Source organism: Perna viridis, chromosome 5 (assembly GCF_037379345.1).
Source record: "Perna viridis isolate PV_CMFRI_1.1 ecotype Kerala chromosome 5, ASM3737934v1, whole genome shotgun sequence".
NCBI lineage: Eukaryota > Metazoa > Mollusca > Bivalvia > Mytilida > Mytilidae > Perna > Perna viridis.
Genome location: NC_142449.1, coordinates 20,384,969 through 20,405,626, shown reverse-complemented (window position 1 = coordinate 20,405,626; position 20,658 = coordinate 20,384,969). Strand labels below are relative to the sequence as shown.

Sequence of the window (20,658 nt, the reverse complement as noted above, 5' to 3'; positions counted from 1 at the left end):
AGGTATATCCATTAATTGCCTGTGAAATATTGCAAATTACATGTACATGTATTTAATTAAAAGGTGAGGGCTATTACAAAAAATAATTGTAAATAAAGCCTTTTGTTTACTTTTACTGAAATATTTCATTTCAGAAGGCCCAACAAGTGTCAACATATCCAATAAAAAAGACAACACTATTCCTGGAACTGAAGACCATGCTCTTACCATCAAATGTACAGCAAATGGTGGAGACCCAGCACCAAATATGAAATTGACGATAGGCAATGATGCATATACAGTCACTAACAAACACACAATAGAGAACAAAATATCTAAAATCAACAGATCCTATAATGGTGTTACTGTAACATGCCAGGCGGGGTATGATGGTGTCGCTTACACTCCACAGACAGATACAGCAGTGATAAGATTAGACTGTAAGTATACATGTAGCTAGAGTAATAAGGTTTTATGATGGTGTTATTGTAACTGTATGATTCTATCTGTCTCCAAAAATCACGTATTAATAGGCAAAATAATAAATATGTTATAACTGGTAATTTTTGTGGTATTGTGTCAAAAATGTCAGTTCTTTCACTCACTCTAATTTTATGTAGTCTATGCCAGTTGACCTTGTTCCTGAGGAATTCGTAAACATGATTTTAAAATTATATTATACTTTTGTGGTACCCTTAGTAACTAAAATTTCGCAAAAATTATGTTGCTGCAAAAATTTACAGCTATATGGTAGCTTGATCATAATATTGTTTGATAAATTTTTGCTGAGTCATCATTGTCATCATTATATGATCCGTTTGTCAGTTGTGACCTAAATTTAGAATTGATGAAAGACCCCTGTGGCCAAGAAAGAGGTTTGAAAGTGACCTTCTCATCCAAACATATGACTGAAAGTGTTATTTTTGAGAGGAGGTTCATTTCTGATTCTTTTTCCTTGTTTTCAATATCCTTGAAATTTAGCAAATGTTAGATTCAAATTCATTCACCTGTGCCTAATTTTTTTCTTTTATAATTTAAAAAAAATGATTTAGGAAATTCGTGGTGGCAATGGCCAATATAAAAATTACATTGAAATTGTTAATTTTGACTCGAGGACTGTAGGAGATACAAAATAAAAGGGGTGCCTTACTGGGAAACTTATTAAATTTTATTGAAAATCCTATAAACAAAATAATAAGTTGTGCAAATTCTGAAATAAAAAAAAAATATTTAGCTCCTAAATGGGATGGGAAAGAATATTAAAGGTAAGACTATTTCTTTAAAATTTACTTTCTTGGTTCACATGCCTCCTTGATTCGTGTAAATCAATTGATTTTTTTGAGAAGATGGAAAACATTTTTTTATAATAATTGATGGAAAAAATTATGAGGATCATATAGTTTGAAATATTTTTTAGAGATAAAGTTAAAAGTATCATTTTGGAAGAGCTGATTTCTTGCTTTCATTCCCACAGCACTGATACTGCTTCACCACAACCAGCAATTGTCTCCTTTCTAGATCCAAGATATAGAACAATTAGCTTCTTTACCATGGAACAGAAGAAAGTTGCAATTGAAAAAAATCACTAAAACCTTCATTTAAAAGTAATTCAATTCAGGGAATACTCGAAAATCTTGCTAAACAGAAGGTTCGGCGATCTTTAGATGTTATTTTAACCAACGACGACAAAGGTCATCAGTGTTTGAATATTCCAGGAATGTCTGTCCCATCAGAATGCATATTTTTGTGTGCTGGGCTTGTTGTTACGAAATCAAAATTCTTCCTGGTTCCCATTTAGATACATGTGTTAAAACAATCAACCGAACTTCAAACTGTTTCCATTTCCTAAATTTCCTGACTGCACTACTGAACTAGATGAACAACGAAACAATATTTTTAAGTAAATTTAAATCTCGCCTGAATGGCTGAACCATTGACAGTGGGTTATTTTATTAATTGTACTTTTTCTCATATTTAACATGTGTATATGAACCTTTTTGTTGATAATATCTCCATTGAACTAATCCTGACGTGACGAGTACTTCCCGTGTATGCACATTGTTAGTAAGTCGCGTTGCTTGTCTTCTCTTTAATGCATTCATGAATATCACAGAGTTAAGAACCTGGTAGGATATAGTGAAATACATGTATTATGTTTTAGAGTGGAATTTTGTCTTTTTTCTCTAATTTTATATATATATATATATATATATATATATATATAAAGTTTAGTCAACTAATATGTATATTTGATTCTCTGTCAGAGTGGTTAAAGGCTGTGAGGTCTTTAATTTTGAAACAAATGAAAGTTTTAAGTAGGTCAATAAGTGCCAAAGCTACATCAGTTTTCCATGACCCCGTTGTAGCAAAAACATTGTCTACTATACAGGAAAAATATGTTGTCGTACCAGCAGACAAAGCCCAAAACAACATTGTTTTTCTCTGCAAAACGTTTTACGTCCAATGTTAATTATCAGAGGTAGACGTAGAAAATAATAGCAGTGATAAGACCTATATTGCTACCACTCTCTCCAAAGAAGAGATTGTGGAAAACCGTATATCTGTGCTATCCTCTTTTGGTCTGTCTACCAGGGACGATGACTGTGATTTACCGTCTGTGTACTGGATTCCTAAACTCCACAAGAATTCATACAAACAACGTTTCATAGCTGGATCTGCAAAATGTACCACCAAACCTCTTTCAAAACTTTTAACATCTATACTCACAACTGTCAAAGAGGGTCTGCAGTCCTACCACAACACTTGTTACTCCTGTAGTGGTATCAATTCAATGTGGATCCTGAAAAATTCGAAAGATCTTTTGGAGACAATCAGTTCAAGACTATTATCTGAAAATAATAGCATTAAAACTTATGATTTTTCAACACTGTATACTTCTATCCCCCATACTCAGTTAAAATCCCGATTTAAAAACATTATACATCGTTGTTTTCCAAAACAGATGGTACACCCAGATACAAATATATAGTTCTTGGTAGAGATTCCTCATACTTTGTAAGAAATAATTCCCAATCATCTTCCAAATATACAGAGAAAGATGTTTACAAAATGCTGGAATTTTTAATCGACAACATATTTGTCCAGTGTGGTGGACGTATTTGTCAACAAACGGTTGGCATTCCAATTTGGGAACAAATTGTGCTCCTTTACTTGCTGACCTATTCCTTCACTCTTATGAGGCTGACTTTATAGCTGATCTGATCAGAAAGAAAGAATATCATTTGGCTAGATCCTTCAATCTCAGTTTCCGCTATATAGATGAGGTATTATCTTTAAACAATCCTAATTTCGGGGATTTGATACATCGCATCTACCCAAAAGAACTTGAGATAAAGGATACTACAGACACTGTGAAGTCAGCTTCATATCTTGACCTACACTTAGAAATCGATGGTAAAGGCAAAATACTGACCAAACTTTACGACAAACATGATGACTTTTCATTCAGAATTGTCAACTTTCCTTTCATCTACGGCAACATCCCTTCGCCTCCTGCGTATGGAGTGTTCATATCACAACTCATACTTTATGCCAGAGCTTGCCGAAACTACGCAGACTTTTTGTATCAAGCTTGAACTCTAACAAATAGGCTTCTGGAACAGGGTTATGTTGCTACAAGATTGAAGTCATCACTACAGAAGTTTTATGGTCGTCATCATGAACTCGTTGATCATTATGGTGTATCCATCAGCACCATGAAAACTGATTTATTCAACGGGTAATAGTTTTCCTTTCCTCGTTTGTCCACTCCGGACTTGACTTTTTATGAGCAACTCGGCGGATGTTTCTAGAAAAGCAGAGGACGCTTACACTACCGGTGCACCTGGTCCATGCTCCCAGTTTTTAGTGGAGTCCGAGTTGCTCATTTACTTTTGTTACTTTGTATGTATGATTTTAGTTACTTTATGTTCTTTGTTGTATATGTCTGTTTTCCATGACTGATCTTTGTCCCTGGATTGCATTCTTTTGATTACCGCTATAACCTTGGTTCCCTTGATTACTCTTATATATCAAACCAAATAGAAATGCCTGTTGATTGATAAAAAATTCTAACAGTTAATTATATAACTGGTTAGTAATTTCAGATGTTTTTGACAAACCTATTAATGAGAAATTAATACACATTTTAATTCTGATCATAACCATTGTGCAAGGTTGAATTTAAGTATGGTGGCTGTATGGGTTTTTGATGACCTAACAGCAGGTTTTGCACTATTTCATAAATTTATATATCAAGAATGAAAATGGTGAATATGTCAAAGAGACAACCCCATTATGATGTAACATATTACTGTTTCTGTTGTGAAGTCTTTTATAGTTTTTTTAGCATATGTTGATGAATATTAGTGTATATTATTTTTTATTCACACTACACAGACCTCTGATAAATACACACTGGGGCTTTAAAAGGACATAATTAGTAGTGAATTTTCAGTCAATATGCTTGATATCTACAAAATATATGTTCTGTCAATATGACGATATCAGTGATTAGTTGTCTTTTAATTGATTTATGCAATATGAAGATTTTTTTTCTGAATTTCCTGTATTTCTAAATTAAGATTTTTGGGGATTAAGATGAGGATGAAATAAACTTTAATACATTAGGTAACTTGACTAAAATAGAAAAAAAAAACTTTGATTTAATAACAAGAACATATAAAATTTATAAATCTTTCTCCATTAGATCCTCGTTCAAAACAACATTAAATAATCTTGTATGAAGAACTTTGGTTCAATTAATGCAGAATAAACTGTGAAGCAGCTTATGTTATGTTTAAATGGAACCAAAGGTCTTTATAAATGATAATATATTTAGATATAAGTTACATTCCTTAAATGAAATGAAATGTTATTTCCATTGCATTGAGCATATAAAATGATGTAGGAACATACATGTTATATTAAAAAAAACAATTGTATTTTCTAAGAAGATAGAATCAATATAGTCAATGATGCTGATAGAAGTTTTAGAGATCAGTATAGAAGGCCTGTCTCCAGTTTTGGCTAAGCTTTTAATTAATTACAGGTAATAAAGTTAAAATAAAAAAAAGATAAAATAAGATAAAATGAAATGTTTATTGATATTTTTATTGAAGCAAAACTGTAAACAAATTGGACGTGTTTAAATACAATGATTTAGGCAAAACAACTATGAAATCATTTTTTTTTCTTTTTTTTTGAACGTAAGGTTTTGAAGTATTTGAAGTTTCAAGTTATGATTGTTACAAACAAGTTAGAGGTTAAAAAATATTGATAATAATAAATTTTAAAAAAATGTTTGTTTTTTAGCTCACATGGCCATCACTTAACAATTTTTCAAACCTCTTGTCCTCTGACACTACTTGACCAATTGAAATCAAACTTTGTATGAATAATTTTTAGGGTATCCTGCATATCAATGATGTGGAGATTTTTGATTCGTTGAAAAACATGGCCGCTGTTACTAAAAGTAGAACATAGGGGTCTGATACTAGTTTTTTTGCATATATCTTCGAAACCGTAAGGTTTAGCCAAATACTGACAATAGATTTATTAGATACTGAAAATGTTGAATGAGAACTGGTGCTTATGAATGATGTGAAGATATTTCCAGTAAATAAGAATCCCACTTCTAAACTATGTCAAATCTTCTATTTAGAACATAAAAAAGTATGTATATTTAATTCTGGTTCCAATTTTATTTTTTTAATATTTTTCCGACGAACTACCAACCCAATTTCATTAAGTCAAAAATCTCTGAACCGACAAATTAGAAAAAAAATGTGGCCTTCTAAATATTTTGTAAATGTAAAAATGCGTATGATAAAATTAAGTAAAAATTGAAATGAGATATGCTTTTACTATTTTGAAAAAAAAATGTAATTTAGAATTAGATTTAGGAATAACCAGTGTCATTTTTTGCACCTTTAATGCTTTAGTTCAGATGATATAAAACAGTAAAAAATATGTCATAACTATCGTTGATGTTCTTTCATATTACAGTGAAACCCCTTATTCCATCCTTCAGTATGAATCCAGTAGTTACAGATAACACCCAGTCATTGATTATGACCTGTACCTCAACTGGTAGTCGTCCTTCTCCTACAGAATGGATCTGGTTAATTGGTGACAGAAATGTAGATATTACATCCAACTCTACATCAGTATCATCATCTCAACAGTCAGATGGGACGTTTACAGCATCATCGACTTTGAACTTTAAAGTACATAAAGACTTCAACCGACAACTTATCAAGTGTGGATTTAAAAATACAGCATCAGGAAACAACTATGTACAAAACTCAACAACTGTTGAAGTCAGGTGTAAGTTAACACTATTGTATTGTCCAGATAAGGTCATTTGTGTAGTTTTGTGGTTTTATCATACAGAATTATTGTTTGACATGATTTGATTAAATATCTATAAGAAATTCAAACTGGGTACCTAAAGGCCAAGCATTGTAATAGCTTTTTGATCATGCTACTACATAGTCTGTTATATGTACTAATTATATAAAAGTTTAGGTATTCATCCTCTCGTATTCTGCGATTTTGTTCACATATTAGACCTATCTCCTGAAAAATACTTTCCCTTTCAAAATTTCCTGTGATTGTATCTTTTCTCAAATGAAGAATATTTTTAGTAGCCATTTTGTTGGATATTTAATGAGTCTGGTATGCACTTGGTGGATTGAAAGTATATCAATCAGATGTTAAACATTGGATTTTGATGAATGAAGTTCAGGAGTATGGAAGAAAATAGGCTAAAAGAAGAAGTGATCGAGTGACATTTTTGAGTTCTAAATCCCACTATATATTTGACACTTAGCAAGTTAAAAGGATAATCATAAAAAAATCCATTGTCATGCCAACAGACAGTGCTCTTAACAACATTGTATTTGTATGTAAAAGAAATTACATTTTATTGCCACTATCTCAACGTCCAACACTATGGAATTGTACGGATCTGTAAATTTGTGCTATGATCATGATTGACACATTTTGATTTAATTTCTATCAGAAATTCAAACTGGCATTGTTGTAGATAATTAAGCTGTAATACAGAACTGCATAAACTGTTACGTGTTCTAAACACATGAAAGTATAGGTGCATACTCTTCTGTATTCTGTGGTAGACCCCCTTAATTAAGACTGATCTTCTGACAAAAATATTATTGTAGTATCTTCAAATTGAGACCTTTCCAGGGGCTATTTTGTTGTTTGTATGCAAATTATGTCTTGTATGCCCTTTTTATGATTAAAATGTTTAGGATGGGATGGACACGGTTGAGGAATAAGCAAGAAAATGGGCTAAAGAGTAATCAAGGGAACCAAGGTTATAGCGGTAATCAAAAGAATGTAATCCAGGGACAAAGACCAGACATGGAAAACAGACATACACAACAAAAAACATAGAGTAACTAAAATCATACATACAAAGTAACAAAAGTAAATGAGCAACTCGGACTCCACTAAAAACTGGGAGCATGGACCAGGTGCACCGGTAGGGTAAGCGTCCTCTGCTTTTCTAGAAATATCCGCTGAGTTGCTCATAAAAAGTCAAGTCCGAGGTAGACAAACGGGAAAAGGAAAACTATGACCTGTTGAATTAATCAGATTGCATGGTGCTGATGGATACACCATAATGATCCACGAGTTCATGATGACGACCATAAAATGTCTTTAGTGACGACTGCAATCTTGTAGCAACATAACCCTGTTCCAGAAGCCTATTTGTTAGAGTTCTAGCGCGATACAAAAAGTCTGCTTAGTTTCGGCAAGCTCTGGCATAACATATGAGTTGTGATATGAACACTCCATACGCAGGAGGCGAAGGGATGTTGCCACAGATGAAAGGAAAGTTGACAATTCTGAATGAAAAGTCATCATGTTTGTCGTAAAGTTTGGTCAGTAGTTTTCCTTTATCATAGATTTCTAAGTGTAGGTCAAGATATGGGGCTGACTTTACAGTGTTTGTCATATCCTTTATCTCAAGTTCTTTTGGGTAGATGCGATGTATCAAATCCCCGAAATTAGGATTGTTTAAAGATAATACCTCATCTATATAGCGGAAACTGAGATTGAAGGATCTAGCCGAATGATATTCTTTCTTTCTGATCAGATCAGCTATAAAGTCAGCCTCATAGAGAGTGAAGGAATAGGTCAGCAAGTAAAGGAGCACAATTTGTTCCCATTGGAATGCCGACTGTTTGTTGAAAAACACGTCCACCACACTGGACAAATATGTTGTCGATTAAAAATTCCAGCATTTTGTAAACATCTTCTTCTGTATATTTGGAAGATGATTGGGAATTATTTCTTACAAAGTATGAGGAATCTCTACCAAGAACTATATATTTGTATATAGTATGAATGTTATTTCTTTTATGTCATTCAATAATTCTTTTATGACCAGTACATTTTTGCCGGATCATATCTCTAATTATTTACTCCTGATTCAAACCAAATGTTCGGATATTGTTACATGCCAGATAAGCGTGATACCTTTTGATTTGGGAAAAGTTTTGGTCAAGGTCAAAGTCAACCAAAAATTTACATTTTGCATAAATGTAGGATTCCAGATGATAACTTAAAAAGTTAACATCTGATTGAAAGGGAATATACCAGATAGGTGAAGAGACTGTTGATTTTAGGGTGAATTTCTTTTGCAGTCAAGGTCACAATTGTCAAAAAACTTCATTATTTTCTGTAAAAATTATGTTTCTGGACAATAACTCAAAATGTTTGCATCTGATTCAAATGGGACTTAGTGATATTGTTACATACCAGGTAAGTGAGAATCCTATTGATTTAAAATATCTTAATTATTTCTTTCTCTTAAATGGGGATGCAACTGGGCTTGTGCACCCTGGTGCAAATCAATATTATTACTTTGTTGTTGGTACCTTCCAGAGCTTGCTTCAAGGTGTGAACTTTTGGTAATCTCTGAAAGTGTTTACTATTTTGTAGTAAGGTGATATACGGTGCAGATGTTTTGTTTTACCATACCTGTTTTATTTTCATCTAGTACCAAGTAGAGAAAAAGCTTATTATGTAAAAAACCATACTGATTGTGACAAATCAACGCTAAGTATAATGTAATAGCTAAAAATGTTGAAATGTATGGTTGACAATATTTTTAGGTGAGTGTTCCAGCAGATCATTTGAATACCTATGGAAACAAATTGTGCACCACTCCTACCTCTTTCTGAATTCATGTTAAACTCAGTTTTGGGGTATTTGATCATTTAGGATAAAAATACCTTATGTTGCCTGTTTATGCCTGGAACTTCTCGACTGTTTCTGAACACTACACAAAAATATAGTCCAAATGTAATTCCTTTTATATTATTCAATATGTTTTTTATAACAAGTAAATATGTTTCAGACAATTATTCAGATCAATTTAATTCTATTACTTCTGCAAATAAATTTAATATTTAGTCTTCAAATGAACTAAAGGTTTTAAGGGGCTCATTTTTGGCCTTTAAAAATTTTAGCAATAAGTGAAACTCTTGCAGTTAAGTGTCAAGAAGCATTAAATGTGCTTAGCATGTTTTACTTAACACATTCATCATTCAAATCTCCATCATTTTATTAATATTTTATGATGAACTAACAGGAAGTGAAGAGTGGTGATTTTAAACCAAGTAAAATTGGCGGGAAAATTCAAATTGATAAAAAGTTTCTAGTTTTGAAATCTTATATTGATCAAGGATTTTTTCCTAAGCTGAAAATGGTTTCATTTCAGTATAATTACTGTTGAGGATAATACTCTATATAAGTAGTTTTGAAATGGATTGCAAATTATCTTTTGGACAGGTTTAAACATTTGGGAAATTGGTGAAATGGAACAAAATGTGTATATGTGTGTGAAGTTGGATACTGTTTAACTATCGATTACTGTTTTTACTTCAGAAATCACTAGTATTGATCGACATTCAGTTTATACATATTAAGAAGAACAGTTCTAAATAATATGGGATATGCAAATGTATGATTTTAGTTTTAATTTGCATCATGTAAGCTTTGAAATTTTGTTCATTTACTTTTGTTGCTTTGTATGTATTATTTTAGTTACTTTATGTTGTGTGTGTCTGTTTTCCATGTCTGGTCTTTGTCCCTTGATATCCTATTGCTGTTTTCCGCTAGAATCTGGGTTCTCTTGATTACTCTTTGAGTAGAATGGATATGGTAAAAATGTCAAAGAAATAAAAAAAAAAAAAAACAAAAAAAAAAAAAAACAAAAACAAAAAAAACACTGTGGTGGAATACTTCAGCTCTAGGCCAGTCATTGGTCTTCAGTGAACAAGGAAAAAACCTTCACTCCACTTGACAGGCTGCTGTTGGCCCCTAAAACACCTTTGTTGATATCATTACTACAGATGTTTTATAATTGTCAGCACATCTTGATTCACCAATATGAAGTTTCTTTCTCACAGGTGAAACAAGATATCTTTAATCATTTTTACTAGAGTGACATCCCACTGAACTTTACACTCACATGATTTTACTCACTTGCAACATATGGGTGTATTAGAAACTGGTGATTAACTAAGTGTAGTTGGTGTAAAAATTAATTTAAGTGTTCTTTTAAGCTTCATTTAAAAAATTAACAATTTTGGTATGTTTGAATGTAGGTAGACTTCTGTCAATTGTAAAAGTCAAATAATTACTACATTATTTTCACAACCCCTTCATGATAATGAGAATAAATGGACAACTTTTTGTCCATCACGTCAAAAATCTGTACATAGCTGATGAGAAATTTGAAAAATTGCATCTATGTTACAGGGATCAAATTTGAGTTTGAATTCCAGTTGATAGACACGAGATGAGACTCAAAATACAAGAAATAAAATTTGAAGCATGTCCCAATTTACTAAGTCTTCATCAGTTATTGAGGCTTTTTGCCTTGTCACTTTAACTTATTACTTATTAGAAAAGTTTTGATTGATTGATTGATAGTTAGGGTTTTATGCCTGAGCAGCAATATTTCAGCTATATCAAGGCCATGAACATGAAATAGATGATAAAATGAACATAAAATTATAATAAATGAAAAATGGGATGGGACACAAGGATAATGGGGTCGACGAATTTTGATTGCCACTGGAAATAGGGAGAGATGGGTAGGGTTTGGCAATTTAACCTTTTACGACAAGCTTAGTGGTGTTGCAGGCCTATTCTTTTGACACCCAGACCCACACGGGGAGAAACATTTGAACCAATTTTATTCAAATATTTAGATTTAAATTATATATATATATATATATATATATATATATATACAGGCAGGGAAAATAGTTTTATCATTCCAAAATATTTCTTAAATGTCCCTTAAACATATTGTGGAGGACCTCCAAATATTTGGTTTTGGGGAGGATATATAAGTAACAAAATAAATGAGTTTAGTGTGCAGGGATTACATACCCCGACCAAGAAATACCTATAAAATTTCTTTTTTTATTAATGCAATATTTTCATTAATCAATGGCAACCTCCTCTCATGTTTTCAGCACAAGAGGCTAGCAGATGCTGGATTCCAATCTGTCTGCTCTTAGATAATTCACATTGATAATCCAATAGTTTCTATTGTATTCTGGTGTCATTTAGAGAATTGTCTCCCTTAATTTTGATTTTACAGTGCATTTAAAATAAAATTATCTCATAAGAGTATGGGTTATTTGAAAAGCCACATGTTAATTTCTGTTAAATATAACATTTTAAGCAAAATATAAAAAATAAAAATATGTAGGCTTTCCAACCATGAATCACATTTTGCATGATTCTTACTTGAGTGCTACTTAAAAACTGTAAACCCACATGAGTTCAAAACGGCAAATGTAAGCATGAGGTACCCTTCACTCTCCACTTAAGACTGTGTTGAGTTGGGTCCATGACAGTTCATTATAATTCATTAATTTATTTATTCATTGCCCACTTTCATTTGAGTTAAAATCTGTCAATTGTCAAACAGAAATTCATCATATTAATCTAATTATTATTAATCAAATATGGGTAATCTAACATTTGGTACCTAGCATTTCACACTTTTCTACACATTTACTAAAATTAAATCTGCTTGATATAAGATAAAGAATTTTTTCTTTGTATACAGCATCATGTTTGAATTTGAGGAACCAAGAAATCTTTCACTGGAACACTCGGAAGAGACCCATATATATATACATTGATTTTTTATTACTTACAAATAAAGTACCAACAAAACAAAAAGTACCCAGAACAACTCATCTTCAAACTCTACCAAAAGGCGGAATTTTTTGAAAAAAAAAAACCAAAACAAAACAAAACAAAAAAAAAAAAAAAAAAAAAAAAAAAAAAAAAAAAAAAAAAAAAAATAATGATTCTTTTTGCTATATATTACACAGTTACCAAACTACTATCGTAATGAAATATGATATTCTTGATGTTACACTACAACACATTTCTTTTTTTATGACTCCTTTTACAGTGTTTTACTGAAATATTTTAATGTTTTGCATGGAAACACTATTTATCGGGACATATATTATGAGGAAATGTAATGTAAATCTGTGATGAGGTCGTATTTGCTATTTGTAACTTCTTCTTGTTATAATTATTTGATATGATATATCGTAAGTGAATACTATAGTAACTTTGGCACCCTATCGTGTATTATTTTAAACAGAAAATACAAAAAATATATTATTGTCAGGTATCACAATTTTGTTCTGGACAATGACTTGAATATACGTGCTTGTTTTGAGCTCAATTGTATAGCCCTTATGTTATAATAAGAACCATAAGAATTGTATTACACACCTAGATGAAGGTTGATATACTCTCATTTAAATGTATATGATGTGTAGCATACTCACCTTGTAAATACAAAAATAGTTGTTTTTTTAAACATTTTTTTGGGTTATTTACAGAGCAAATGAGGACTTCATAGGTTAAGATTCAAATACAGCAATATTTTTTTTTCTTTCTAAAAATTAACAATTACAGTATATTCAGTATCATATCAATCAACGGCAGAAACAAGTTCAGTCTATAAATTGTTATATTTCAGACGCACCTGATATATCTGTTCAGAATAAAACTTTTACTCTAACACTCTCATTTCGGGAGATAAACTGTGATGCAGATGGTAATCCTGCTAGCTCTTTCTCCAAATGGCAGCATAAGTCTAAGTATGGAGAACTGATCCGACAATTAGATGGTAATAGTACTCTGGTTCTTCCTCAACAGTCTGAGAAGGGCAGATACCAGGACACAGGAGAGTATGTATGTACAGCTAGTAATGGTATCAGTGATAAAGACGGAATTCTGGATCAGCAAGGATCTGGATATGTTATCAGTCAAGGTACTGTAGTCGTATACACTTTAATGGTTGCTCCTTTCGCAAGATTCTATCAGATGGACAGAAAAGCAGAGGACCCTTACCCTTCCGGTGCACATGGTCTATGCTCCTAGTTTTTACTGGAGTCCATGTTGCTTATTTACTTTTGTTACTTTGTATGTACATTTGTATTATTTTGGTTATTTTATGTTCTTTGTAGTTCTTGTCTGTTTGCATGTCTGTTGTCTTTTTCCCTGGATAACATTCTTTTGATGTTCGCTAGAATCTTAGTTCCCTTGATTACTCATGTACAACGATTAACATGGCTTATATATACTCGTTGTTGACATATTGTGTATTTAATTAATCCAAAATAGCTTGTGTAGTGAAAAGAAACGAGTGTTATTAATCACACATTGGAATTCTTACAAACAGTGATATTGGATACTTTGTTAATAGAAAAAGTTTGATTAACAGATGAATTGTTAATAGTATCTGAAAATTTAAGTAGCAGTCTTTCTAAAAAACGGACAGAAGGTTATTCATGCATTTCTATTTGATTGTTGCGCTTTTGGTATACAATAACTATAGATTGTACATGAAATTGGCACTTTGCAATAGTTATAGTTCTTAATTTGGTTTCATTTGGTTGATGTGGAAAATGAACGTATCGTTTTCTAGAAAAATGCAGATCATGCAGGTCCCTTCTACTGCGACTTAACGTTTAAAGTTTTGTATTTTCAAACTGATTTTTGTATACCCTGATAGGTACATTAAGGATATTGATCCACATATGTATCTATTAGATATTTCTGTTAATGCAACTCAGTCAAAACCGCTCAATGATTTTACTATTTTATAAATTTACTTAAAAAATTTTATGAAAAATAGTCTTTTTGATCTACCATCAAAAAAGCACAATAAGTCCATTGGAGAAAAATATTGATGTTAGAAGTGCCAAGGCATAATGTTTGTGACTTAAGAAAAAATGTTAATGGTATCTTGATCAGTAGGGATATGTTTTACTTTTGTTTCTGTGGTAAATAGCAACGGTTGGATGGTGTGTAGATCATCTGTGCAAGTAGTAGTAGTTCTAAATATTAATTATCAATATTTTCAGCTCCACCACGTTTTCTGAATGGTTCCAGCCAAACTAAGTTAGGACAGTATGGTAGAAATGTAGACATTGATGTCAGTGTTTACAGTGTTCCTAAATACAATACGCTTACATGGATGAGAGATGGTATCCAAATAAAACAGTCCAATAAATACAGAATGTCAGATGTCTCTGATGTTATAACTGATACGTTTTATGGTACCACAATACAGGTTGATGGTTTTAAAATTATACTGACAATTAGCAATCTACTGATACAGGACTTTGACAACTATACATTGAGACTTTCAAACCGTGTTGGTGACACTGTGGAACATCTTGTAGTGTTAATATCTGCAAGTAAGTTAATATTTGTTAGAATTGATCAGATGTATATTTTTTTATTATTGTTAAAATAAAAAAAACAAATTGAGGTTAGCCTGAAACCTTAGCTACAAATAAGAGAAACCTTAAACTTCAAAGCTAGTTTTTCAATGTTCATTGAAAAATAGAACCTTTAAGACATAAAAGTGTCTTCGAAATGACTTTACATACATCACTAAAATAATGCATGTATATAGTAATAGTTCTTTTTTGATATACCAAGACTTAATTCGAATGATGCACAGTAAGCATTAACATGAATCAATGTTTTAACATTATTTCTTTAAAGGTCCACCGGAAACTCCTACGAATTTTACAATACTTGGGTCAACAGATTCTACGGTTTTATTACAATGGCAACCCGCCTTTGATGGAGGACATGAACAGAGTTTTGTTGTAGAATACAGAAGAAAAGATTCTGGAATGTGGAAATCTGCAATCGTTTCTAAAGAGTTAATCATTTTGCAAGATGAATTACAATCATATGAATTACCAGGACTTAAGGACAGCACTTCTTATGAACTTAGGATGTATGCTGAGAATAAATTCAACAAGAGTAAACCTACACAGATTGAGATAATATCTACTAAAGGTAATTACAAATCTAGTTTTTTAATAGATTCTCATCTTGGAAAAACTAGAATATTATTTTTTTATTTCAAGTAAACTTTATAGACTTTGGTCCAATATTTTATTTTAACATTCCATTTTAAGGATTTTATTTATTATATATATAATTGTTTAATATTTCAGAAGGTTCACATAGTTCAGGACAAGGTGCTGTTATAGGAGCAGCAGTTGGAAGCTTAACTGTAATATTTGTTATTCTGGCAATAGTGGCTGTAGTAGTTGTCAGAAGAAAGAAAGGTTAGTACAAAATTTGATATTTCTAAAATAGGAAAATTTTGAGTCACTCAATGGAGGCACTTATGCATAGCAGTAATATGATTTGTATGCATATATTAGTCAATTAGTCATTTAGAATTCTTCCTTCTTTTAGGGAGCAACCATTTGATTTTTATGGGGAGTGGGGCTAGGATCAATTTTTTGAGAAAAAAAATTTTTGTTCATAAATAAACAATATTAGGGCTATAATATAATTATAGATCCTGCCTTTTCAGTTCACCAGACCAAAGATTCCAGTTAGCTTATGCCATCACTTTGCGTCCTTCATCTTTTGTCCATTGTCTGTAAACTTTTTACATTTTGCTACACGAAAACCTCTTGATCAATTTTAACCCAACTTATCAGAAATGATTTGCGCAAGAACCTTTTCAAAAGATCTGCTTAGGTTCCGCTTGATTAAACAAGATGGCTACCAGAAGCCACTCATGCTTCTGATTGGCCAGTGTTCAAGGATCTACTTCTCTGAAACCACAGATGCCAATATTTTGAAACTTGATTGGGTTAATGACCTCAATGTCCTCTACAACCTGTATACTTTTTGTCATTACTCGGGGCTCAGGGGATGGCTGCGGTCCCTTAAAGTTGCCATTGAAAGCCTATAAGGAAACACATTTTGGCATATAGCTTTGCTTTTATGGAGCCAAAGATGACTAAACTGAACAGAAATTATAATTTGTTCCCCTCGATTAGAAAAGGTGGCCACCAGATGCCGTTCAAGCCTCTATTTGGCCAAGTTTTAAAGATGAAGTTCTCTTAAACCACATGTGTAAATGTCTAGAAATTTGGTTAATAACCTCATTGACCTCTACAAACGATCCACTTTTTTTGTGTGGATCAGGTGGCTCAGCAAGCAGTTGCCTTTGATAGCCTAAGGGGAATCACATTTTAGCCTACATCTTAGCTTTTACTAAGCAAATAGTGACCAAACTTGAAAAATTTCAATTCTGCTTTTTTATTTCAAATTTGATCTTAGCCCCATAAAAACCTAATGGTATTTCCCTTTTTTGTGTTTTTTTTTGTGTTTTTTGTTTTGCATTCTCGTTAATTCTAAACGAATGTACATGAAGAAAGCTCGTTTTAATTTTTTTATTTATTTTGAACAACTAATTTTTGAGTTATGGAACATTTTGAATTTAAAAAAGGGTTTGTTTTTCTCTAACTGAAAAAAAAGCTTTCAGCAAATTTCATGAAACTTTAGTAAATTATATGAATCCATGGTCAGATGCTCCCTTTTGATTTCTATAAAATTTTGATTTCAAGTACTCTATTTTTGGTAATTTTTCATACAAATCAGGGTGATTTTATAGCTCACTTGTCTCAAAATGCCATGTGAGCTATTGCCATCACTTGGCGTTTGTCGTTGTCGTCTTCCGTTGACATTTTTTCTTAAATCTACTCCTCTAAACCTAGTGGACTGATTGAAACTAAACTTGTTATGTTTGTTTCTTATGGCATTTTTCATAAATTGAGTTTTTGGTTTTTTATCTGTTTAAAAAACATGTCTGTTGTTATCAGAACAGAACATAAGAGTCAAACTGTAGTTGTTTTGCAAATATTTCCAAAACAATATGTTTAGCTGAATTCTGTGATAGGTAAAAGTGATCAGCATGACGAGATCTATCCGTGCATATATTTTCGTGACCTTCCATTGATGGACTTAAGAGGTAATTTCCTCTTTTGTATTTTTTTGCAAGTTTTGATGTTACAATATTCAAAAATCTTTTCTGTGAATCTTCTGGACTGATTGGAACCAAATTAAGCATGATTGTTCCTTACAGTATCCTGCACAAAATGACCTCTGCTGTCTTTTTGTCTGTGTAAATATCTTGGTTGCTGTTATTAAAAGAACAATATAGAAGTCAAACACTGTATTTTCGCAAGTACATGGTATGTCCAAAACCATTAGCCAGATTCTGACTTAGCTAAAAATCTTCAGTAAGTGAGATCTATCAGTGTACCAATTTCAGTGGGTGTTTGAGTTATAGATCCTGAGATGGATTTTTTTCTGAATTTTACTTTTTGAACCTTGAAAATCTTCTCCTCTGAAACCGCTAGATGGATTGTAACAAAACTTGGGATGACTGTTCACTAAAGTTCACAGAAATATCAGTCCTTTGGACTTTTTTTTCTAAACATTTGCAGATGTTGACATAATTTTTAGTATATAAATTCACCATGATAATTTACAGAACAATTTTGAAGTTTGTTCTCCTCTGATGATTTTTACTGAAATTACAGGCCTTGAACTTAGCTATATTCACAGAAATGACCGTTTTTTGTACTTTTTTTTTGGTAAACGCTTACAGATTATGACTTGATTTTTGGTATATAAGTTCACCATGATAGGTTACAGGTCAAGTTTAACTTTCTTCGATGAATTTTACCGAAATTAAGGGCCTTGAACTTAGCAAATTCACAGAAAACTTTCGTTCCGCTCTGATGATTTTTACAAAAATTATACGCCTTGAACGTAGAGAAATTCACAGAAAAAAAGTTTTCTGCACTTTTTTTCTAAATGCTTGGGGATATTGATATGATTTTTGGTGTATAAGTTCATCATGACAAGTTACAGGTAAAATTTAACTTAAATTCCACTCCAATGATCTTTACTTAAATAACTGGCCTTGAACTTGCAAAATACACAGAAAGAAAACATTTTCCGGACTTTTTTTTATATGCTTTTGGATATTGACATGATTTTTGGTATACAAGTTCACCATGAGAAGTTACAGGTCAAGTTTAAATTTAGTTTTGGTCTAATGATTTTTACCGAAATTATGTGCCTTAAACTTAGCAAAATTCACAGAAATAATAGTTTTTAGGACTTTTTTCTAAACGCTTGCAGATATTGATATGATTTTTGGTATATAAGTTCATCATGATAAGTTATAGGTCAAGTATGTATTTTGTTTTGCTCTGATGATTTTTACCAAAATTATGGGCCTTGAACTTAAGAAAATTCACAGAAATATCAGTCTTCTGGACTTTTTATTTATTTTTGTTTTAAACATTTGCAGATGTTGACATAATTTTTAGTATATAAATTCACCATGATAATTTACAGAACAAGTTTGAAGTTGGTTTCCCTCTGATGATTTTTACTGAAGTTACAGGCCTTGAACTTAGCTAAATTCACAGAAATAACCGTTTTTAGACTTTTTGTTTTCTAAACGCTTGCAGAATATGACTTGATTTTTGGTATATAAGTTTACTATGATAAGTTACATGTCAAGTGTACATTTTGTACCACTACGATGATATTAACTTTGAATTAACTAAAATTCAAAGAAATCACAGTCTTGAGTTTGAAACTACTATTCTGGGTAACAGAATTTAGTTAGAAGATAAAGATTTAAAGCCTGAGAAAACACTCTTATCCCTTTTTTATCGGGGTCCTTCCACATGTATTTCTCTTACAAACAAATTTACTTGAGTATCTAACATTGGGACGCGTGGGGTATATGAGAGGGCTCATTAAGGTTCTTTAATTGAAAGCTCACAGTGGAGAAAACATATTAGCAATGTTGTAGGTGATATAAAACCTAGTTTTTGATGCTCCTTTAACACAGTATTTCAAAGGAGCTACATGTACACCATGGTAGCAAGTAAGTGTCCAGTTTTGAGGCATGTCAGTCTGGTACATTGCCTCATTTGTGTGGCAGGAACTTCATAGTTCATACCAGTCAAACAGTTATAAAAAACAAAAAAAATTCTGTAGTAGTGATATCGTTTGCTGTATATGGCTAGTTGAGTTCTTGATGATGTTATGTACATGTTTCGAATATCTTCCATTTTAAGATTCCCCCCACCACTGGATACAAACACATAAAGAATAACAAAATTAATTGATGTTAAAATATATTCAAGAAGAGAGTAAAAAAAAACAATATAGAGCTGTGCTATGAGGATATGATAAACCCGTCAGCTGATATACCAAACATTAAGCATATCTAAGTCCCTTTATTGTTCACTTTGGGACAATGTATGCTAGACCTACAAAGCCAACAATAATTTATAAATGATATTAGTAATAGCAAATATCTTACACTAGGCAATTTTTATGTTCTAATTTGTAACCTTCATACAAATGTATGTATCAATGAAATTAAATACCTTTAATTTTATTAATGTATTTGTAAAGTCTATGAATCATCTGGTTTAATCTGTAAGTCCATAAAGCACTCTGGCATATGAAAAGTCTTTAATATCAGAGTTAATTGAAAAGTTAAAAAAATCTTAAATTTATTATATTCCTAGTTTGAAGAATCCATGCCTTGTGTATGCTTTTTGTGTTACTGTTTTTGTATTAATAATTGTATGTACTTAATTATATTTTCTCACAAAATCATGTTTTTGTTTTGCATTTCATATATTTACTTTTGTGTAGTTTTATTTGTTTCATTTGCATTTTAGTTGGAAAAAGTACCAAGGAAATTCTAAGGTAAATCATATTATATATTCTCATGTACCTAGTATATGCACTGCAGTGGTAAGATTGCATGCTTGTCATTTTTTTATCTGCTTAATAAATATTTATTGTACCCCACTCATTAAATCTATATTGCAATCACCTTGTCGGTCCATCTGTAAGTTACAATATTTTCATATCAGCTCAGTTTCTACTGAAGGGAATGCTTAGATATTTGTTATATTTTTTTTATGATGACTTGTACCGTGTCTCTCTTGTCAGGTTTGTCGCTCATCTACACCCTGTTTACTGATTGACCTAGTAATTTTTTAGGTGCTACAAAATGGAAATTTCCGTAACAGATTTCTCAGTTTCTATTGAAGGGAATGCATATATTATTTAGTATTTTGCTTCTGCATGACCAATTGTACCGTGTCTCCCCTTTTCAAACTTTGACTGAAATGGTTGAGTGAGGTTATTCTTAATACGGCGTAGTGTGCAGCATTTCATTTACAGAATAATTTGTATGGATTGTTGTAAATAAATCCAGATAAC

General features: G+C 31.8%; 1 protein-coding gene across 5 annotated transcripts in view; it reads left to right on the top strand.

Annotated features, from left to right (window-relative positions):
• LOC148616446 (neural cell adhesion molecule 1-like) overlaps window positions 1-20,658 on the top strand; it is a 107,424-nt gene that overhangs the window by 34,018 nt on the left and 52,748 nt on the right. For 4 of the 5 annotated variants that reach the window (XM_088583493.1, XM_088583492.1, XM_088583491.1 and 1 more), the window contains 7 exons: window positions 135-419; window positions 5,986-6,306; window positions 13,040-13,333; window positions 14,430-14,765; window positions 15,079-15,381; window positions 15,543-15,656; window positions 20,109-20,136. In XM_088583493.1, coding sequence (XP_088439619.1) covers window positions 135-419; window positions 5,986-6,306; window positions 13,040-13,333; window positions 14,430-14,765; window positions 15,079-15,381; window positions 15,543-15,656; window positions 20,109-20,136 — 1,681 coding nt within the window. The remainder of the gene's footprint in view (window positions 1-134; window positions 420-5,985; window positions 6,307-13,039; window positions 13,334-14,429; window positions 14,766-15,078; window positions 15,382-15,542; window positions 15,657-20,108; window positions 20,137-20,658) is intronic. The other variant, XM_088583494.1, reaches the window with a different exon arrangement.